Source organism: Misgurnus anguillicaudatus, chromosome 13 (genome assembly GCF_027580225.2).
Source record: "Misgurnus anguillicaudatus chromosome 13, ASM2758022v2, whole genome shotgun sequence".
Classification (NCBI taxonomy): Eukaryota; Metazoa; Chordata; class Actinopteri; order Cypriniformes; family Cobitidae; genus Misgurnus; species Misgurnus anguillicaudatus.
The window spans coordinates 17,240,840-17,264,893 of record NC_073349.2 but is presented as its reverse complement, the minus strand read 5'-3'; the positions used below and the strand labels follow the sequence as shown (position 1 = coordinate 17,264,893).

The 24,054-nt window shown below is 39.9% G+C and overlaps 1 protein-coding gene across 8 annotated transcripts in view; it reads right to left on the bottom strand.

Annotated features, from left to right (window-relative positions):
- The window catches only part of rerea (arginine-glutamic acid dipeptide (RE) repeats a), a 179,922-nt gene that overhangs the window by 8,473 nt on the left and 147,395 nt on the right, over positions 1-24,054 (bottom strand). For all 8 annotated transcript variants that reach the window (XM_073875234.1, XM_073875235.1, XM_073875236.1 and 5 more), the window contains 5 exons: positions 23,536-23,634; positions 16,556-16,636; positions 1,299-1,461; positions 898-979; positions 25-235 (listed from right to left, as the gene is read on the bottom strand). In XM_073875234.1, coding sequence (XP_073731335.1) covers positions 25-235; positions 898-979; positions 1,299-1,461; positions 16,556-16,636; positions 23,536-23,634 — 636 coding nt within the window. The remainder of the gene's footprint in view (positions 1-24; positions 236-897; positions 980-1,298; positions 1,462-16,555; positions 16,637-23,535; positions 23,635-24,054) is intronic.

The following is a 24,054-nucleotide window of genomic DNA, read 5'->3' as shown; positions in this document are numbered from 1 at the left end:
TAAAATGCGTTAAACGTGTCTTACCGAGCCGCGGTTCCGTCGAGTCCTCATGCTATGCTTCCCACTGAGTCCATCATCCTCCTCTTTGACGGGTTTGAACATAAACGGTGGCGGGTCCACGGGCTTCTCGATTGGGGGCAGCTCTCCGTACTTCTTAAAATGGATACGGCAGTCCGTGCACAGCAGGATGTTCTCGCGACCCCCGTGGTGCCAGTCCTTGGAGGTTGTAGTGAAATTTAGGTTGAGTTCTGCTTATTAAAGTTACAGTAACTGAAAGTATGTGATCTTGGGTAGGCATGGGATCTTAACTCGCACCTAATGGGCATGCTAAGCTCAGAAGACATTACATTGTGCTCCATAATGTGACTTTACCACTATCAAAGGTAAGATTGATATAAATGCAAAATGCATCTAACAGATCAGAGGACTTAATGAAGTAAACAAATGAGTAACTGTCAGACTGGATCAAATTAGATGCAACATGTACTGATGTCCATCTGCCAAAACAGTAAGAGGGTGGGCAGTAGCGCAGTCTCACACAGAGTAATTGTAAGCCCGCAGAGAAGATTATTCGTTTTTATAAGGGAGTACGCTCACCTGTCTCATAACATTACAGTAACAGGTTAAAATCTTGTTCACTTTACCTGAGAAGGCCTGAAAAAAATCTTTAGTATATAGGATCTGAACAACTTTGCCTTTGTATTCATTATTCAAGCTGAATAATAATAGCCTCTTCTAGCTAGGAGTTTACGGCTAGAACCATACTCAAATTCGAGTCCTAATAGTCATTATCTTTTATGCAAGTACATTTTTCTTTTGAAAAGCTATTAAAACTTAGACCTTTATTTATGCAGCTTTAAATTTAAGTATAAAAACAAAAACTCACTTGTAGTGAAACAGTGTCGGCAGGCGTAGCCCTTCAGTTCCTGCTCGCTGTCCTCACTGTCAAAGTCATCTTCACTGGCTGAGCTCAAGTCCACTGAATAAGAAAAACACACTGGTTATTGGTTACCATGGCTCATAGCATGACAACTCCATCAGTAAGACATAAAGGCCTGCGGCACTTATTAATACATTATCAGTGCTACTTTGATGAGACTAGTACATATAATTAGGCAGATTCCTCCGTGTTCTGCCTTTTATTGGATATGAGATTTCAGCTGTTTACTCTGAAGAATCACAGAGGGGGATCCGTCTTTTGGAAAGAAGTTTCAGTACTGAGAGTTTCAGGGATGTCATGTTTAGCTGTGACAGAGTCTGTTTACTGTCTCTGGGGGAAAAAGGCAGAATAAACTTACAGAACTCGCTGGAAGGTGGACGGGACGGAGTGTTGACGGGAGTGGAGGCGGTACGGGTCTTGATCCGGCGGAAGACGGGTTGTCTGCGGTGCCTACGGTGGGCTCTGCAGCTAGCAGCCTCTGGGGTTTTCTTCCAATAATAATAAAAGGTGATCAACTCGCCCTGTGACAGAGGAAACATGGGAACGCATTTTAGGACGAGAGTGGTTTGGACATAAATGTGCGTTGGTAAATGTGTTAGCATTTAGCCTAGCCCCATTCATTCCGATAGCTCCAAACAGGGATGAATTTAGAAGCCATCAAACACTTCCATGTTTTCCCTATTTAAAGACTGTTACATGAGTAGTTACACGAGTAAGTATGGTGGCACAAAATAAAACTTTAGTTTGAAGCCATAGGAATGAATAGGGCCAGGCCGAATGCTAACACATTCACGAAAAGCTGTACAAAGATTAAAAGTGCACGCATTGAAAAAAGATAGGTATGTATTAATCATCTAAGTTTAGGTTAGAACATAGTAAAATATTGAAAAATGGTGGTGTTTTCCTTTAATGTGATGTCACAGTGATAATGCCCCGCCCACAGTCATTGAAGTACTGGTTAGTTTTACCCAAAAGCTTTTCTAAATGTGTTTTTAGCATGTTATAGTGCTAATGCAGCTAAAGATAATATTACCCCAGACTGTATTCAAAGGAATCACATCTATTTTTAACCGAAAGCTGTGACTCATTTGCATTTAAAGGTACACGCACGAAATAGGGGCATTTGTGCTATAATAAATGATCTGTGGGGTATTTTGAGCTGAAACTTCACAGACACATTCTAGGCACATGTGAGACTTTTATTACATCTTGTAAAAATTCGCATAATAGGTGACCTTTAATACTAAAAAATGTGAACCGTTATCAACAACATTTCGTTTTGATAGTCCTACAAAATAAATGTAAAGGTTTTAGCAGCATCTAGCGGTGAGACTGTGAATGGCAACCAATGGCTCAGTCCAAAGGTCATCACCAGTCCCTTTCGAAATGCATAGTAATGCTACGGTAGCCGCCACAGGACAAACATGTCATCAGTGGTGAGGTTGCAAATTGCAACAAACGTTTCAGTCCACCGTTCACCGAAACGCATAGAGAAGCTACGGTAGCTGCCACCGGACAACCATGTCATCATTGGAGACAACTTAGTTAAAAAGTTTGTCCTTTAAGGGCTTTCGTAGAAACAAAATGGCGACTTCCATGTAAGGGGACCCTCTGTGTATGTAGATAAAAACGTTTCGTTCTAAGGTAATAAAAACATAACACTTCATTATGAAAGGTCTTTATACACCACTGATAATATTGTTTTGTATTTTATATTGCATTTCTGTCAAGAGATCCTTATAAAAGTTACACACTACACCTTTAAGTAAGGTTTTTTTACACCCCTAAAAACATACTTATGTATATTATATTGCGTTTCTGTCAATAGATCCTTGCAAATTTTACACAGCACCTATAAAGACCTCAAGTGTCAAACTGATAAGGGACGCTACACTGAAAATTTTTCAAGAGTAAGGTGGATAAACCTAGTTTAGTTTTCATGACACACAGCGAGCGAGTGAGGTAGACGATGGCTCAGCATGACAGCACAGAGTTCCGGACAAAGAATCCATGCCGGGTTTGCCAGCAGGCCGGCTTGTTGTGCTGTGGCTGTGTCTGTCCCAGGATTAGGCAGGGAAGCTCTCTGAATGCCGGGATATTAGGATCAGTACATTGGTGGCTGCCTGGGTGGCAGGCGCTTGAATGGAAACAAAAGAACATGTCACGGAGAGCTTTGGCGCTACAAATAGGGAGTGAAATGGCTCCGAGCCCCTGCGCTAGAAGAGTCAATTGAACTTTAATCAAACATTCAGAGGGTGCGCTTGCCAGGGAGAAAGGCATATAAATCCCGAGCACAAAAGCCGGCCAGGAAATCAATACCCTACTGAAACATTAACACATGCAATCACGGATCAGAAGACGCTTTGCTGAGGCAGCCTGTGCAAATTAACCGTCGCCTTCCGGCTAGACTCAAAATAATACACGTGCCCTAAAACGGTTGTTTGGTGGAAAAGCAATTACGCACTTTTCTTGAAGCGGTTTCTACCCTGTAACTTTCACGCGTCGTCTCTATCCGACTGAATCATTTGGATATTCATTTCATGCCACTGCACTGGAGCGGACCGCGTGTCAATGGCAAGGCTTTTAACATGCTTTAATGTTTTAATGGTGCATGGATTGAATGAAGAGGACAGTCATGGGGTTTGACGGGGTCCGTTAAACTTAGACCAAATTGGGCTTGGGTGTCTTTAATGCGTATTGATTGCTTTCTCTCTTTGCTTCGGCTCTTTTTCTTGACATAAATTGGTCATTAAAACGCTGCACTCCCCGACACATTAACAGCTTTACGGCAAACGCCAGAAACTATTCTTGGCAGCGAGTGTAAAAACATCCAGTTCGGATTATTCATAGACTATTTTATTGCTCGAGTGAATTTTACGTTAAGATGAATCTGCTTTGGGTGCATGCATTTATATATATAAGAGTATATGAAATACATTTACATGCAGCAGCCTGAAGGAAAAGCTATGAAACCCGGGCTGGTCTAAGCCACCATGTCAAACGCAGAAGAAAAGTCTGGCACTTACAGCATCTTAAGGGCTTAGGCTGCCACTTATTCACTAGTAATCAAGGTACAGCATTATCATCATCATAGAGCTCTTTGGAAGTCAAACAAACCTAATGCTTTGCCATTTAATATTTAAAAGCACTGTATATCGTGGAAAATAATGCTGAGAAGCAAGTATGCTAATTTAACCAATGGAGAAAAATAAAAGCACAACTGGGCTACTGGGTAAATGAGATGCACAGAATTCACTAAATGGTTCCAGATGCATCCGAGTGGAATTTACCAATCACCAGTACAAGCTCCCACTTTAATGGATCCACGTACAAAGAATATCAATTATCGCAATTACATCAATTACTTGTGGGTGGTATAAACGTTTGCCAAATGAGAAAAACAAGGCTGACAAATTACTTATGTTCAACAAAGTTTCCCAGGCATCTCTTTTTCTTGGCACTCCTTAAAAGGATTGTAAACGGTTGCGTGCAGATCCATTTCTACTTCAATTTCAAAACCAATAAGAGTAAATAGCTTGCAATAACTCTTTAGATTAAAAACAAGCTCTGCGCTCCTGATACGATGGCATGGGGAATGGCCCGAGTCTGCGTCAAAGAGGGAAAGCCTGTTGGCGAGGTCGGTCAGGGCGCAGGTGCAGGCCAAAGATGGCAGGCGTCCTGATGTGAAATTTAATTGAAATGTGCAGATCAAAACTATTCGGCAGGACAGCAGGTTGGCTTTCTTCACTGTCTAAGGACCGTTCACCATTGCACCACCCAAGCCCTCCCTTCTTCATAGTTGCCCCAACGCTTTTTATTTTCCCCCTCCATTTGATGTGAGCTTTGAAGCATGAAACCTCAACTTAATGCTACAGTAGATAAAAAGAAAAGGTCATTTTAGCCCTCAACCATTTTGCCGGAGCACTTTATAGCTCTTAAACATCCTAGAGGGAAGGCAGACAGAAATTTCATTCGCGTAATAACATAGGACGCCGCGTCGTGAAAAGAATCACGGTGGTCATTCAAAAGTAATTTAGTCCACATGCTATCAAGACAGGTATCAAGGTTTGGGAACAGCCGACATCCACGGGCCACTATAACACGGTGATGTTTAATGCAATCTGGTGGTGCAATATGTAGAGGAGTGAGGAACAAGGATCAAAAGAGTGATGAAATGTTTTGAGAGGATCATCTGTGATGATGACAAATTTCCTCGGGCGATAACCACATTGAAAAATCCCCTTTCAAGTTCGGAGAGAGGATATGGTGGAGGAAATATGATTTGATTAGAAGCGCGGAGGGGCTGTGCTAAGTTCTTCATCCCTCACCCGTTCCAGCGCTGCCCATTCTTTTTGACAAGACGTTCCGGGTTTGTTTGCCAGAGATAAAAAATGCAATATTTCTCAAGGTGCTGCACGGAAATGTGTCCTAGGTGCAGTGCAGAAGAACCTATTAGTCTTTTATATAGGGAGACGTCCTACTGTGAAGCAAAATAAAAGATGACATGTGGGGGAGGAAATGTGTCCCATGAGCTCCTATTTGTTGTGAAGGTTTGTGAAACATATAGCGAGTCAAATGCTAAGACTGACAGCATGAACAACAAAGCCAGGGCTTGTGTGTCAAGGTAGGTTTGTTGGAAGCAAAGCAACGATTTTGCTCAAATACCTTGAGGCATTAAAATGTCAAATTTTCATTCGGTATACTGAAATATACTCAAGGCATAACCGTTCTATTATGTTTTCTTTATGCGGTGGTTTGTTTATATAAAAGCGAGCTGATTGAAAAACAGGCGAGGTATGTTTTAAGCTGTGCAACATTTCCATCACTTTATGCGGTTAACGTACCCATTTAGATTTTTTTTACAGCGTAGAAATACTCTTACTAAAACACACAAATCTTCACAAACAGCTTGTCCCCCTAGAGCCAGGATAAATGCGTAAATCTATGTGTGTGGAGGAATTTCCTCCATTAGCCCTGAATCTCAAAGCAGAAAATAACAGCGTGTACCAGAGATACTGACAACGTAAGCTGGGAATTATGAGACATTTCAGAATGCTTCCATCTGCAGTTTATTTCTGGAGGGTGGATTATCTGACAAGGAAGGGGCTTACCTCCTATCGTGGTACGAAGAAGCTTTTCCACCCCAAGAAACTGTTAACTCTGAGTAACGTGGGCATGTACATACACGGATGAAACTATGGTGGACCATTAGTAAGAAACCAGACTCTCAGCCGGACCTTTTGGTCGTGTCTGCGTGCAGGACGGGCGTGAGGCCTGAACTCCTGTATTTATACACTCATCCAAACTCAGGCCTGGACTTGAACAGATGGTTTCTGTTTTTCCTGGCAGATTTGTGACGAAGCCACAAAAGGCCCCTGCTTTGACAGCGAGCCAAACGGTTAAGGCTGTAGCTGGCGAATACAGGGGAAGGATAGCGGCAGAGAATGCAAGGGAGGGCAGGCGAGGGGGAGCGGACTGGAGGGAGAGAGAAAATGGAAGATAGCAATGGACAAATCAACCCTGCCTGATGAAATCCTCAGGAGTGTTTGCTTGGTTAAACAACGCTTTTTTAACATCGAAAACATTTGCTCACTAGGTACAAACAGACAATGTGCAGCTGTAAACATTAATGAGTTGAGTTGGCCGGGGTGATTTCGTGAGATGGACTGTCCCTGTACACGCAGGGTGGGAGGAGTGTGTGGAGCTGACGGCAGAGTGAAATTCAAGCCTCGGTAGCAGGAAAAGCTAACAAGAAGTTTGACTAGTCTACAGTAACAGTTTTTTACATTGACTAAAGAGATGTAATAAAAAGGCGGCTAATCATTCCTAAAAACTGTAAATGACTATACCAAACATTGATCAGACACATCGGTCATAGGATGTATGGAAAGATTCAACTTTTATGAGAAAGTTTTACTGTTTAAACTGTTAGAGCTATAGAGTGCCGCAGGGATAACTTTTTTTAGGGCAACCTAGTTTGCGGGATACTGGTTCCCCTGGTAAAAAGCAAATACATTTTTCCCATAGACTTTTGGATTATCGCAAAAAATAAGCTCTGCGTTTAAACAAAAGTTTATGAAACTCGCATATTCTGTCCAACAAGATAATCTTCAAACATGATCACAATTTTAATTAATTTTGAAGTCTAAATGTGTTTACTAGAAATAAAACAAAAAACTAATTTAGACTTCAAAATTCATAAAAGTTGGACAAAATGTGTAAGTGTCAAACATTTATTAAACACAGAGCTTATTTTAGAGCTGCCCAACGATTAGTTGCGACTTATCGTTTGCAAAATAAAGGTTTTTGTTTACATATTAAATGTGTGTGTTATGTGAATAATAATTATGTATATATATATAAGGCATCACCCCCTATATAATGAGTTTCAATTTCTCCCATCAAATCGACAGTTTACAGTACCACATTGCACAACAAAACGATTTAAGAACAGCTTTGTCCCAGCTGTGATTAATCTCATGAATAATTAAGGCATAATAAGGGGTTTCTTTTTGGTTATTATTTGTTTATTTAATGTTACTGTTCTTATGATGTCCTTTTAGTGTTGCTTTAGTGTTGTTTTTTATTTGTCTGTTATATGTGTGAGGAACTGTGAACTTGCCACTGAAACCTAATTTACCTAAGGGTATAAAATAAAGGAACTTGAACTTGATAAATGCACACACATATGCATGTATATATGTAAGAAATATTTGCATGCGTATAAACATTTGTAGATTTACATATAATTTATATCATATATAAATTTAAATATCATCAATATATTTTTTCTTAAAATTATACATACATGTGTTTGTATTTATATATACATAATATATTACCTAGCTTAATTTTTAATGCACTAAGACGTTAAGGTTTGAAATCATGCATGGTCATTGGCAACCTTAAGACGGGCCTGGACATGTGCTGGTTTAAGCAGGGGAACCTTCCGTGCCATGCATGATTTCAAAAAAATTAAGCTAGGTCTGCCTAATAATGATTTCAAACCTTAACGTCTTAATGTATTAAAAATTAAGCTAGGTCTGCCTAATGATTAGTCACCACTATTCGTTTGCAGAATAAAAGTTTTTGTTTACATCATTATTATACACAGTAAATGGTTGATTAGCTAGATACTTAAGGTTTGTTAAAAATATGTAAACTATTATTCTAGTAGTGTTAAGATTTTATGCAATAGCTCTGAATTATTTAAACTGTCTTTATGACCAATTTTTACACCAAGTTCAGTTCTTATTGACAGTCAAAATAAATGCCTTGTTATAAAAGCGGCAATGGAAATCACATTAAAAGTTGACATCTATTACTGTAACGTTGCCCCAAAGTCAACAAATCCAACATCACACTGCAAAACGTGCCTACATTCAAACACAACTACCCAACCTTGTGGTTATATCAGGCAAATGAGAGTGAAAAATCTGTGCTACGATGGCCTTGGCTGATAGATCAGGGTGTGAAAGGATGTTAAATAGACAGCGGATCCCTGCTGCGTTGCCGCTTTCTGTTGGAAAAGAAAGAACAAGCCGTGCTTTCGCAGGTCAACAAGGCACAAGCAGAGGAATCAGCAGTCGTGTTTCCCTGCTGTAAGCGCTTTTAACCGTTGGAGGCAAACGTATGCCGCAGCGAGGCTTTTTCATGGGGGTCGATCTCTTTAATCCGAAAGATCAAGTTGTACAGCTACAGTTGTTCGGAGCCAGACCAAAAATATATACACACAGGGCATGTTCCCTGCAAACACACACAAAGGGCAACCATTTGTCGTTTATTTATTTGTATAGCCTATCGAGTTCCAGAAAAAAACTGGCTAATCTGGCTAAGAATAGCCAGATTTACATATTTTTCAATGTTTCCATAAACAACATCATGTATTAGAGCAAGCAGTCTATTTTATCAAGCTTGGACAGCTGCTGACAAGTGAGCAGGTCACCAGTTTTAGCCATTATAATTAGTGCCCAGTACCGAATACACCTAATCACACAAGGGCCTCTCTAGGGCACCGGCTACAGGGCTAATGTCTTTGCAATGAATTCAATTTGACATTTATACAGATCGCACCAGGGCAAACATCTGCTACAAGGTTGTGCCGAGAACATTTCTATCATCTTGGCCATCTTAGCTTGAAAATTACAGGGCCCGAGGGCTACGACTGCCTCCTTACACAATTGGCTCTTCACCTTCCCGCAACACCGGTGATACAACTGGATTACGGCACGGTTGCTTTATAGTATGGCTGTTTTTCCAACGTAACGGAAAATGTCCTCTGTAAATCTCTCCCGGCAGTACAGGCTTCTCTTTTAAAGAGTTTATTTTCCTCTCTGTTGCCTTTCTTCATGCAGGTGCAATTTAACAATCCTGCTTTGGAGTGGGACCAGTTAGTCTATGCCCCCCTGAAACAAGGCTCTACCTGGCATTAAAGACGGGGGCAGATTTCCAAATGGTTAAAGCCAGTAGCTGAATACTATTAACAGATTCAAATGTATCAATGTTTGCCCAGTGCACCTTTTCCTAAAATTAGCGGCACCTGGAAGCACTCACAGAAAGAATGATCAGATTTTAATTACACGGCTCTTTAAAATACTTGATACTGATTGGTCAATGGTGACATTCTTTGGATATGTATTTAACTATAATGGCCGTTAAACTATATAATTGACTGAGCTGTGCTAGTTTCATGTATCATGTATGACACTAGAGGTCCAATACTTTTTTATTCTGGCTCATGCTGGTTTTATTTCACACTCTCTTGCACCAAACTTTATTTCACATGGTGTACACTGGCTATATGCTTGTAATGATTTTGTTCCCACTTAACCAATCCTGCTAACTTTAGATCTACTTTTTAGGGTGCTATGCTTACATTTTTCCCAAAAAAATAGAGATGGGGAAATATACAGGTGTATTCAATAATTGTATTTTTTATGTGTTTAACACAGTATTCTTATTTAAAGATTTTATGGTCAACGTAAAATAAACATCTCTCTATACTTTCATATCTCTATACTAAATTAACTAACAAAAAAAAACTATTGCTTACTACCCTGCAAAAATATGAAATTAACCTTTTAATAAACTATACTAAATCCATTCAAGAATAGCATGTCTAACGACTATTTCAATATTGAACATCTCTCCTACAAAATTCATCCACAAAGGTTGAGTCTCTTCTAAAGATGCGGGATGCCAAGCATATATATTTCCAACTTGATCTTTCTTTTAATATATAGATATTATATTAAGTATTATGTAAAGACTTAAATCTTTAATTTCGTGAACTGCACGAAATCTGGTCAGGTGCTGGGGTTCATCCTGTCAGAATTAAAGGAATAGTCTACTCATTTTCAATATTAAAATATGTTATTACCTTAACTAAGAATTGTTGATACATCCCTCTATCATCTGTGTGCGTGCACGTAAGCACTGGAGCGCGCTGCGACGCTTCGATAGCATTTAGCTTAGCCCCATTCATTCAATGGTACCATTTAGAGATAAAGTTAGAAGTGACCAAACACATCAACGTTTTTCCTATTTAAGACGAGTAGTTATACGAGCAAGTTTGGTGGTACAAAATAAAACGTAGCGCTTTTTCTAAGCGGATTTAAAAGAGGAACTATATTGTATGGCGTAATAGCACTTTTGGGAGTACTTCGACTCGGCGCAGTAACACCCTCCCTCTCCCATTATGAGAGGGAGAAGGGGAGCGGACTTTTCAGGCGAGTCAAAGTACTCCCAAAAGTGCTATTACGCCATACAATATAGTTCCTCTTTTAAATCCGCTTAGAAAAGCCCTACGTTTTATTTTGTACCACCAAACTTGCTCGTATAACTACTCGTCTTAAATAGGAAAAATGTTGATGTGTTTGGTCACTTCTAACTTTATCTCTAAATGGAACCATTGAATGAATGGGGCTAAGCTAAATGCTATCGAAGCGTCGCAGCGCGCTCCAGCGCTTACGTGCACGCACACAGATGATAGAGGGATGTATCAACAATTCTTAGTTAAGGTAATAACATATTTTAATATTGAAAATGAGTAGACTATTCCTTTAACTTTGACATAAGGTTATTTTCAGTCTTGTGCTTGTTCATCGGTCTAGCTAGCAACTAAACTGACCTCTGGAACAAATACCTTTTTAAAAATGTTGATAACACTTTGCAATAAGGTTGCATTAGTAAACATTAGTAAATGCATTAACTAACATAAACAAACAATGAACAGGATAGGTTTTTATTATCTATAAATTGTTGTTAATGTTAGTTAATGCCAATAAAGTTATATGCTAGTTCATGGTGCATTAACTGATGTTAACAGTTACAACGCTTTATTTTATAAATGTACAAGTAAACGCCAAATTCTACAGCATGTTCATGTTGAAGTATTGTTTATTGTTAGTTCATGTTAGCTAATGATAACAAATACAACCTTTTGTTAAGTGTTACCCAAAATGAGCAGACAGTGAGCATGGATCACCGCCGTGTGGATTTGGCAGCTAGGCAAGAATTTAAGCATCTGTAGCTAAAATTGTATCCATTTATTTCACACAGTAATGTTAGCTCAGTGTAAAGGGTTGTTCACATTATAACGATAAATATAACGTTAACTATAACGACAACTATATTAGCGTCCACATTATAATGATAACTTTATGCTAATTCGTTCACTCGTGGGGCACTCGTGCAAATACTTTCCATTAATGACATTAACTTTTATTGGATGTTTCTTGTAATAAAAACTTTTGCAATTGTTGACATGTCACTGAGTATGTAAATATGCTGTTCTTGTGGTATTTACACAGCGGGTAACCAGCAGATGTCCTCAACAAGCTGCGTTTTGCATCTAAACAGTGAATCTAGTTTGTATAATAAGTTAATATCTTATATTTTGGCATAAGTCAGTGTGATAGGAAAAAAGCATTACGTAATGAATTTCACAGCAACTGCATCAGCACTGGATACCTGAGGTAATTTTATGATGTTATTGACCTCCGCATTGAGCTTTTCCACTGTCATTTCAAGTGCGCGTGCACTTGAAGTTCAAATAGATTTGATTGGCTGTCAATGGTTTATCGTTTATCAGCTGGGGGGGAAAATCGCTCAGAAAGTGACCCCAACGATATTGCAATTAAAAATGAAAAAGGACTATGTTGTTATAGACTCTTTGCAGAAGTCTGCCGGAAGTTAAGTTTAGGCCGTATGTTTATGTTGTTGCCACTAGAACCGTCTATAGGGAACTTTTCCAGAACAGCGCGCAGACAGAACTGTAAAGCCGTAAAAGTAAACACAGTTATCTACGATCTGTAGACTGAATGCGCCGGGTTTGTTTGGGAATGTTTCTTGTGCCGGTACACAAATGATTCCATGACGTAGCCTTTCAAGTGGAGGAAATGGTGGCAGAAAAAGAGCACAGACAGTAAGATGACACACCCACTTCCCCAGCTTCCTCTTTTATTTGCCTTCATATAAAGCATTCAAGAGCGCTAGTCAGGCCTGGTGTGTTTGCACAGCAGTGGGTGCTTAGCCTTGGCACTGGCTCTTTATGAGAAACTCGGCTAATAAGAGCTGCGGGGAAAAATAGGGAGAGGCAGAAAGCTGCACTGTATCACTCTCCACGGCTCTGGCCATCAGCCTGGCAGTTTAAAAAAACACATCGGTAACTTAACTCTACTGACATATCAAAGACCAGACCGGACGACCCTGAAAGAAAGTGTGTTGACCAGAAATATTTCTCAACACGGGGTTAAATGTATAAAGGGACGAAACTTATCCATGCAGTTACAGAATCCAGCAAAAGTCACATTAAGCAAAAATAGCAACAAGGGATTGAGGGAGGACGAGTTGTAGAGAAAATAAATCGAGCATTCCTCAGGGCATTGACTGGCACAGCACAAAGCGACTTTAATCTTAAGTAAAGCTTTTTAGTTACACAAGAACACTCGTTTTTCATAATGTGTATACTGTATGAACCCCTTGCCCCTGCCCTTTAGCAACGCTATTACATCTTTACATCTTCCTGTCCGATAATGGAGGGCTGCTTGTTTTTGCAATAATGTATTGGTGTGAATAGGAAAAATTACTACTGTTGACTGGGGTTGCACATAAACATTATTTTCAAAGGTTACAAAAAGATTAAAATCATTTCGTGACGTATATATAGCCTGCAATAAAACAGGACTGCATGTAAGAAATCTAACTTGCAACTGTGAATTGGATTTTGCAAAAAAAAAAGGACTTTGTCAATGAGTAACACTTGAACACTAAAGTGAAACACTTCACCAGTCAAACAGGTATTTGGGTGTGTACACAGTTAATGATTATTTGCCCTGAACTTCACTTTGTTGTTCACGTACAGGGTCATACAGTGTGCTTATAACTAAAATAAGGTCACTTAAACAATGAAGCTGATGGTAGGCAGAATACGTGATGTTCAGCATGAACGGTCCAAAAAACTATTAAGTGCTGCGGTACATTAAGGTTGACAGATCTTAACATAGCTTTCCCACTGCTGGCAGGGATTTTCTTTATTGACTAATCATTGAGCCTGGTCAATACACCGTAAAACATGCACATCATAACCGACCTATTAACCAGAGCTTGTGTTTGAGTATATCTGACAGAGGTCAGATGTTAGCTTGGCTAGCCTCTGTACTTTGTCAAAACATTGTTTAAAACAATGTCTGGAATGCAAGGCATAGTCTGCATTAGGCATGATATGAAAAACAACAGGACGTATCTTTACAGGTTAAGCTTAAATATTAGCTTATGTAACAGTGCAATACTCTTTTTAATATTAGTTAATGAGAAAATATTACACATTTCTAAGTACTACAGTGGTAAGATTCAATCTTGAAAAACAGAGCAGAGACAAATGCTCAACCCTGGACCATAAAACATAAGGGTCTTTTTTGATTAAGCTTTCCATTGATGTATGGTTTGTTAGGATAGGAAAATATTTAGCTGGGATACATCTACTTAAAAAATCTGGAATCTGAGGGTGCAAAATATTGAGAAAATTGCCTTATGCATGGTTCACACAAGATGCGGTAGAGGCGGCAAGCACGAGATTTAAATGTTAAGTCAATGCAAAGATGCGATTAGGCATCATGCGGCGAGAATGACGAGGAACGTACTAGGGCTGTGCCGATACATCGCGTTCCCCATTAAAAAGACCTGGTTGAAATCGATAGTGTATCGCAAGGCTCCGATTCTGTGTTTCATGCACAGCTTGTGCGTGTACTACGGTACTCTGTGATCAGTAGGAAGTCCTTATCAATCTAAAATAACTATGAGTTTAAGTCGTTTATAACGTGCATTTAAAAAAGCAACTCTCGCCAAACACAATCATTCAAAATATTTTTATTATCATGAAAATACCTGAAACAATCTGAAGAACAGCGATATAAATATTCCTTTAGACATTTCCTGGAATAGTGTTTGGTATGATACTTCTTCTCTGGAACAAATGGCGTTTCTGCACGAGAGCGCCCCCTGGCTTTTGGATGTGGCAGCATTTCACCGTAATTCATTCAAATTCATTCATTGCGAAAACGCGCATTTGCACGATTAATCAGCACAGCCCTAGAACGTACGATGCGAATGACGGGGAACGCATGGTGCGAATGACGGGGAACGCACGGTGCGAATGACGGGGAACGCACAGCGCGAATGACGGGGAACGCACGATGCGAATGACGGGGAACGCACAACGCGAAACCCATGGCGCTGATGGCGCGTTCCGTGTGAATTGAGAGTTGCTGTGAGAAACGCGCAAGTTGAAAAATCTGAACTTCGGCAGTTTTCCGCGCCAAGTCCTTAGCAACTGCATCCACTTACAAAAAAAAGTTTTGATATAAGCACGGTAGTAAATTTACACAATATCTCCATGGAACATGATCTTTACATAATATCCTAATGATTATAGAAATCAGATTTTTTTTTAAATCGATAATTATGACCCATACAATGTGTTGTTGGCTATTGCTACAAATATACCCGTGCGACTTAAGATGATAAAATGGTAAAATAAAAACTGTTAGGTCAATGCACTTACAAATATATCTGCCAACCTAAACAGAGGTCCCCTATACTTATTAAATCCTATACTTAGTAGTTGTAAAGCCGAAAGTATACTAGGGACGTCCGCGTACGCGCGCCGTCCGCATGACGTCATTTTCGTCATCAAGAGGGTCCGCGACCGGCCGCGCGGACCGTCCGCGTGCAGCCCAAAATTTGAGACCGCGCGGACAGTGCGCGTACAGTCCGCGTACAACAGCGCATGCGCGTTAAAATATTTAGACAGGACACTCCACTATAAACAATTATACAAAGAAAATAGACAGCATTTTGCACACACACTATCGTTTTTCTTCTTTAACTTTTACTTCTTCCAAGAAGAGAAACCACTGGAGCATGTTTGTTTGATTCCTGTTCTTTGTTGTCTTGTTGTTTGTTCTAAACTGTGTTTGCAATGGTGGATCTGTTACTTTTCTTCACCTATCCTAATGTTTTAATGTACTGTAAATGTCGCCAAATCAGTGCTGTCCTGACAGCCTGTTAGACTAATAATTTGAATAAGAAATCATTTGTATTGCGTATAGTGTCGAACGCGGCCATCCGCGTGTGGCCGCGCGGAGTATACTCGGAAAGCTTCGCGGACGCGTGCGCGCGCGAGCCGGACGCGGACGCGGAAAAAAAGTATACCCGGGCCTTTAGACTCCTCCTCACTTAAAGTAGTAACTGTCCTCCAGTTAAGCTTATAATTGTGTTCAGCTGTATGTAAGATGCATATTTGCTTTCCTACTTAAATAATTAAACTGGTATTCTGAAATTCAAACTTACAAGAATTTACAATGTGCAAAGCAGTCCTTAAAACCTTTGAGATAAAATTGCTAAAGAAATAAAAAAATACAAAATGGACAAAATACAAATAGCATTTAACATAAGTTACATTAAGTTCCATTTCAAAACAAAAATTACGGTAACACTTTACAATAAGGTTGTATTTGTTAAAAATTAGTCTTAATGACTCTTAATGATAAATACTTCTAAAGCATTTATTAATCTAAGTTAATATTAATTACAGCATTTACTAATACATTTATAAAATCAAGCATTGTACTTTTAACATGAATTAATGCACCATGAACTAACATGAATAACTGTATTGGCATTTACTAACATTAACAAGAATTAGTATACATTAATACGCAATACACATTATTAATGTTTACTAATACACCCCCAAAATTACTTTGTCTCTTATTCAATAAAAGTTTGTTATTCATATGCCCAAGCATTCCACAATCAGGTGTGTAGCTGTACTGCAAAATCTGCATAACGTTATATAAACATTCCTGGCTCTGTTTTGACTAAACACATCATGTGTCAGGGCTCTAATCCAAGCACCTAACATGCTTAGTTAAATCTAATATTCATGCACTCAAGTCCATGCGTGAGCTATGGGGCTTTAAAACCTTTCTTTACCTTCCCCATTTATAAAACCACTGAGATGCAACTTCAGCTTTAAAACATATGAAAAACTACAGTAAAAATAAATTCCCTAAATACAGAGAGAAACATATTCAAGAGCAAAAAATGACTTACCGTTTCCTTGTTAGGGAGCAATTCTTTCCGAATCCGGAAAAAGTTCTTCCCGTACTGCCTTAAACCTTTTATGAACCGTTTCTGTTTGGGAAAAACAACAAAACATTAAAAATACATTATAATACACATCATTTGTGACAGTTGAATAAAACACTACAATACAAAATACAAGTCAACCCCAACAAAAAGAAACCAATGTTTTGATCTTAATCTGAAAATCTCTGCTCATGTTGGTTAAACTTCTAAACACCATCACAGCTCTGCTACGCTGACAAAATGACGGGAAATGACAACAAAAGCAGGAATAGAAGTTGAGATTAAATGTGATGGCAGCTATTTAACTTAAAGTTTCACAATATGCATACAAAGGCGTTACAACACTCAAGTTCAAAGCTAAAACTAAACTTCAATAAGCTACAAAGAATCACAAAATGTTTCTTTCTACTCCAACAACTCGTACGATCGCACTTTAAACAGCAGCCTCATTCCTGTGCAAAGTACAAGAATAACAAAACCCTTACACAAACAAACAGCTTAAGTAAAGGGAAAAATCAAATGTTCATTTTACAACAATTAAACAACAAGCATACAGTTATCAAATAAACTACTCACTACTAAAAACAAGCGAAAATAACTTTTACAATACAAGCCAGAGAGTTAACTCCCCAAATAAAATATATGTTTACATACTCAGACTGCTAAAATACAAAGGAGACTGTGCAGCTTGAATGCTTTTCTTTTCCTTTAAGAGCCACAGACTGTGAGCAATAAAAAGCGGAGGCAGAAACATTCATAACCAGCGAAGCAGACAACCAGCAGATTTACTTTCTTGTTCCAGCGCGAGCCCCGCTCCACAGTAATCTCACTCAACGGTCCTCAACAGCAAACTGTTCGCAAACCCAGGCAAAGTCTGCAGCACACGACCCAAATCTCTACATCCACAAAAAAAATGAGGTGCAAATCCACAAAGTCTCCAAAGGTACGACGTTTTTTTACGAGCAAGAGATAGCTTGTCACTCTCTGCTCCTTCACTACAAAGGGGAAGGCTTTACATGTGATCTTTCTGCTAGAGCGCCTCTGGTCTGCGGCTGCCTGGAAAACCTGGAGTGGATCTGACGGTACGCAACGCAGCACCTCCTTGTACTGGCAAGTGCATGTTTGTGTGCGCCACACGCAAGTCTGTGCTTCTCATTACTTAAACATCAACCCCCTTCCTTGTAGCTTTGTCCATGCTCCGAATACATTTACTGAAACCATAAACTTCCACACCAGGGAGACAGTGAGCAGAGAAAAGCTGGAGGGATCTTTATGGAGCGAGGTCTCAGACATAGTTAAAGGGCGCATGCTCTCTGGAAAACCCGGCATGGAGTTTATTCAGCCTTCTCTGCCAACTTCGTCTCAAGTGCATACTGTATGCAATGGTTATGTAACCAGGAAACTGTTTACACATGGCATTTAAGAGAACAATCTGCGGCGATCTGTTTCTCTTTACAAGATCTGTGCCTCAAAGCGCTCTTAAAACTGGTAATTAGATGTCTAAATGTAATGAAAATTCAGCAAATTGAAACTACAAGCTTTTTAAAGGAGATCACTTCCTTGCTGCGGCATCTGAAAGTGAAAACATGAGACGGGTCAATACGCCTTAATATATTTGCAAGGCATTCGAAAATCCTGCTACAGATGGTACAATTCATCTGCCTTGGTAAAGAGGTGGATGATTAACCAGTAGATGGTGCAATGTGCAAAACGAGTGTAAGATGATCCTTAAATATACCTGTGACTACACTATTAGTTACGAGTCAGTCATCAGACTTTCCATATATATAATATATGTTTTTATTCCCATAATTTGTATTAGTAAAAACATTAAGTGTTAAAGTTTTCAAAATTTTATAGACCAAAAGGGGCAACCAGCAATTGGCACAGTGGGCGCGGGCACCAACAGCCACTTAACCAGTTGACACCGGGCCACACAAAACAAACTTCCTCTTACATAAATGAAAATGTAACATCTTGTGTGTTAATGAATCGTACCCACGCATTTTGTTTAACACATTAACTCGTGTTAGGATTATATCCTGCCTTTATTATCCGAGGTCTCCAAACCCAACCTGCAGGACAAAAATCAATTACACCTGTCAAAGAGGCCTGTGTTAGCACCCTGATTATGTCACCCTAATTATGTTTCCACTACTATAATATTTACAACGTACTGCAGGCAGGCGGCTGTCTAGTTCGCGCTCGCTCTGCTCTGCATGTCGGCTCCACTTTAAGGCTCCATTTCAGCTGCCTTGCTTTCCGAGCGCGACTAATAAATCATCCGCCAATCTGCTCCCCGAATTGCTCTGCCTCTGCTGCGATTGCTCTGGCCCTCCGTTGCTAGGCAACAGGGCAGATGAGGGGAGGGGCGGAAGGAGGGAGCGCGAGGGGCGAGTGGAGGAGGGGTGGAGAGGGGGAGGCGAGCGCTACAGTCACCAGCCGCCCGCTCCGCCAAAACAACAGGCTTCTTTTCTGTCAAAAATTGTTTGAGCGTGCTTTGCTCGACAGTACTCTATTGTAAAAGAGAAAAAAGCTGAAAAGCCTATTGTGATGCGTACGCACTTCCTGCTTAAATCATAATTGTTAAAAGCCGTAAAACTGGTTAAGCATGTAAAAGCAGATGGTGTCAGGCCACTCGCCACAAAACACACTAAGTGTGTCCGGCACAAACGCGGTCTTTAAATACCAAGAATGCTTAACATTTAGCTCTGTGGTACTAACACACAGGGGTCTTATGAAATCTGTATGCTTGGCCTTTCACCGCGGCTGAGCGAAAAGGAGGGAGCAGAGTATAAAATTACAGTCACAGATATCTTCACATAAATATGATTTGACAAGGCGGCGATGATTGTGACACTCTCACACACAAAGCAACCACATAGAGAGATGAGAGCCAGCCCACATCCTGTCCATTTAAACCTTATATAACAGCAAACCCACAATAGAAAAGAGACAAACAATCTATTAAGTGCTAGACATAGTACTGCGAGCACACATCTTTCTAATTCGAGCCACAACTGCCGCTACTTAAACATTTGCTCAGCACTTGAATCTATAAATATGCATCGATTCTGCAAAACCGCAGCTTTTGTAGTGCTTTGTGTTAAAACCAAAGGTGACAGGAAATTCTCAAGCACACCCTTCCTGCCTGCTCGACTCACACGACTAAGCGGTCTGTTTATATAGGCACCGATGACTAAACTTCATACACAACAACCCTAAAATAGCTCAGTGATGGAGAAAATATCTCAAAGCTATTTTTGGGGTGGGCCGCCGGGGCCGTCGTCAACAGGAAAAGGTTGCAGTCTGACTTTGTACTGGGGGAGGTGTTATACATTTTCTCTCCACACAGACCTAGTCCCCTTTACGTTACGGATTAATAACGAGGTGTCTGGCTGGAGAGAACATGCAAGCTTCTTTGTTCGCCACTGGGGGGCCGCAGTCTTGCCAGGTTGCCTGCTATCTGTAGTTTCACGCCATCATTTGTCAACCTGTGACAGGCCAGAGATAATACCAGCAGGGCTGTAGAGCAGATAGCAGGCCTTACTGTGGTCGTATATAAGAGACACTGAAATCCAACACTTACTGCTTTCTTCATCTCTCTTAAAACCCAGCAAGAGCATTTTAGGCATAAGCATATAGAAACAAAGCCTTTCATAAGGGCCAATAAAATTGTACTTTCCACTTGTTGGGTAAAGAAACTACATAAGAATAAAAATAAATGTCAGATATAATGAGAGCATTCTGGTCATTCGAAAGACAATCTACCTAATATTCAATAACTTGTGTTAGGGGGCGCTATTTTGTTGTTTTGGAGAAAATACTTGTCACTGTGTTTGCACAAACGACCATTGCTTCAAAGTATTAATCATAGTATTGAACTAATATTTATTTAACTGCATTACTCCAGCAGCTTACAAGATCAAAGGATCTTACATATGATTTACAAATTAAGGGTTCCCACACCTTAGTTAACTTCAAATTCAAGAACCTTTCAAGGACTTTCCAGATCCAATACCATCAAATTCGAGGACTTAATGTGGGGACACATTTTAAGTGAGAGCAAGGTTACATTGTGTTACAGTTAAAGATACATTGTTACAGTTTTCTTTCGAGGAAACTCGCGCTGCATCACTGCGGTGACACTTTGGGGACGCCTCCAGGGGTAAGTGCATATGAATGTGTACATCAAATTCAACCAATGGTGGGGCTTAACAACAAAGACAGGGTGACGAGGGAGTCAGGAAATATATCACTATCTGAAATATTGCCAAAGACGGCGTTAAAGGGACACAGGAAGTATGGCAATGGAGACGCAGCGTCTCGTTCCCTTCTCAGGGAACAACAGTTACATACGCAACCCGAGACGTTTACATTTGTCAAACACAACTATGCAAAAAAAAGCATTTTGGTATGAATCAACATTCGCATACAGAATATAGAAGCATTTAAAGCAAACAGTTTAGCACGTGCGCTTAAAAAGTCTAGAATTTTTTTGATATTATCCTACATTACACAGGGAATTATATGGATTTGGAAAACTTCTCGCATAAAATAGATTCAAGCACTTTCAATTACCTGTATCTATGTATATTTTCTAAAACTTCCCAGGACCTTGAATTTCCCCCCCAGATTCACAAACTTTCAAGGACCCGTGGGAACCCTGCAAATTAATTATCGAACATTTACAGCTTGATCCGAAGGAATTTACCGGCTAAACTGTGGCACACGGTAGAAACAAAATGGCACGCTTTCTTTTAGCAGCTGAAACAGCTGCAGGCTACTTGAGGAAAGAGACACTGAAGGGTGTTGAGCAACCGAGAGAGACGGGTGACAAGTGACCCTGAACTGGGGATGATTCTGTCATTTCTGTGACAGTCACTGTCACTTGTATTCACATATCAAAAAGGAGCGATGGAAAAAGAGCAGGAATAATGAGGCAGTGGACCTGCGGGCAGAGCGTCAAGAGAGAAGAGAATGCGAGAGATAAATAAATAAATGAGGAATAGTGGGGCCGGTGCGGGCATCCAAGGTCAGGGGTACATTTACACCTGTCCCTAAAGGCTTGAGGGTGGGAAAGCACAACTTGAAACCAGATCGGGGGAGAGGGGATTGGTGCAGGGGCTTGCTGGGTTACAGACGGAGAAGGATCGCAAGCCCCAAGACTTCCTCCTTCGGGTCACGTGAACTTCACCGAAAAATACACGAAGTGTGGTGTAACTCAGGCCTGTTCTCGATCAGTATCTAGTCAGTGTGTCTATTATTCATTGGAGAACGAACTGTTATACACTTCAACTCACACAGGTTTCTCTCCGCATGTAAAAAACACGCACTGAGTTAAACATGCTGCTGTGAGTAAATATGCATCTGTTTTATGTGCTAGTTGGCTCCGTTATGATGACTATATTTTCACACATGCATATGCACAAACACGAGTACTGATTTATTGAAAAAATAAAAAAGATCTACACACCAAAGCCTCAGGGAATAGCAAAAAGCTAGTAAAATTGTAGGTATTTCCACCTTTTGGATTATTTATGAGATGTAGTGCTTTTTTAAAGTGCTTTTAGAAGCCGTATAAATTAAGTAGAGAGAGAGAGAGAAAGAGAGTTCATTTAAGGACTTTACGACCTGCACACTGGGTGTGGACCATGAGAAGATGTTATAATGTTTTACAAAGGTGCCCAGGTTTTTAAACTGAATGCCATGACTTGAAGGGACATTCCACTTAAAAAAAGCTAATTTCCCAGCTCTCCTAGAATTAAACATTTGATTCTTACGGTTTTGGAATCCATTCAGCTGATCTCCGGGTCTGGAGATAACTTTTAGCATAATCCATTGAATCTGATTAGACCATTAGCATTGCGCTAAAAATAACCAAAGAGTTTCGATATGTTTCCTAATTAAAACTTGACTCTTCTGTAGTTACATCGTGTACTAGGACCGACGGAAAATAAAAGTTGCGAATTTCTAGAGAGACATGGTTAGGACTATACTCTCATTCTGGCGTAATACTCAAGGACTTTGCTGCCGTAACATGGCTGCAACAGGCGTAGTGATATTAAGCACTGCCCAAAAATAGGCCCATGCTATTGAAAGTAACCAGTGAAACTATTTTCAGGCACTGTGTAATATCACTACGCCTGCTGCAGCCATGTTACGGCAGCAAAGTCACTGATTATTACGCCAGCTTGAAAGTATAGTTCCTAGTTATATCTGCCTAGAAAATTGCAGCTTTTAATTTTCCATCGGTCTTAGTACACAATGTAACTACAGAAGAGTCAAGTTTTAAATAGGAGAAATATCGAGACTCTTTGGTCATTTTTGAGCGCAATGCTAATGGTCTAATCAGATTCAATGATTATGCTAAGCTATGCTAAAAGTGCTAGCGCCAGACCCAGAGATCAGCTGAATGGACTCCAAAACTGTAAAAATCAAAAGCTGGAAAATGAGCATATTTTCAAAAAAAGTGGAGTGTCCCTTTAATGTCAAATGTCAGAAATACCGATTTGTTAAAAGTCTGATAAAAAATGCTCATTTACAAGAAAACATCAGACACACTTGCATCTGCACTCTTCAAATGTATAAATCAGTTTTATGCTGTTTTAAATGCATTTAATCTTTGTTCGTCTTTTGCTAAAACAGCAAGCGCATAACACAGAGGATATAAACACACAGCTATCAGCCACTCAGATCAAATTAAACTCCAAATGCTAACATAAGCTGACCAAGACTTTGTTTTCTCTCCTTTGCTTATTCGTTCCGACTCTCTCTCACAGAAGATTTATCCCACAGGCCATAAACAGGATGCAGCTGCCCTGTTCTGCTGAAGGAGTTGGAACCCTAAGTGCTTTTTCAATAGACATTAAAGAGCCAGAAATGCAGCGGATTCTGGCCTTCTCTCTTTACTTAATAAGCATAAAGTTAACTCGTTCACTCACCACTTCATCTTCTGACCAGCACTTCTCGATCAGCTTGGGTACTGGTTTCTTCACCAGTCGCTGCAGGGCTTTTCCGGCATCATAGCTGCTCTCGTGAAGCTGTGCAAAAGACGATAAGACTTGAATCAAAATCAGTAATAAATTGCAACATTTAGCTTTTTAGTCTTTTTGAGTACTAAGTTAATAGCATTGCCATTTTCACCATGTGTTATTTCTCAATACTGATTTTACTATGTGGGACAACTTACAAATCTTAGTATTGTGGGATCATTTTTCTTTGGTGTAAGGACAGCTTAAATATCTCCCTATAAATGTGTCAAATAGGGTGAGTTTGGACAGCTGGGCTGGAAATCTGAAAGCTATTAAGTATTGAGCAGGCAGTGTGAACTGAAATAACCTCCAATAATATACTGCCAAAAAACAGCAACGCAAGCCTTTAGATGATGATGATGACAACAAAAACACTGCAATATGATTCTCAGCATCCACATGAAGGCCATCTTGTTCAGACGGATGTCG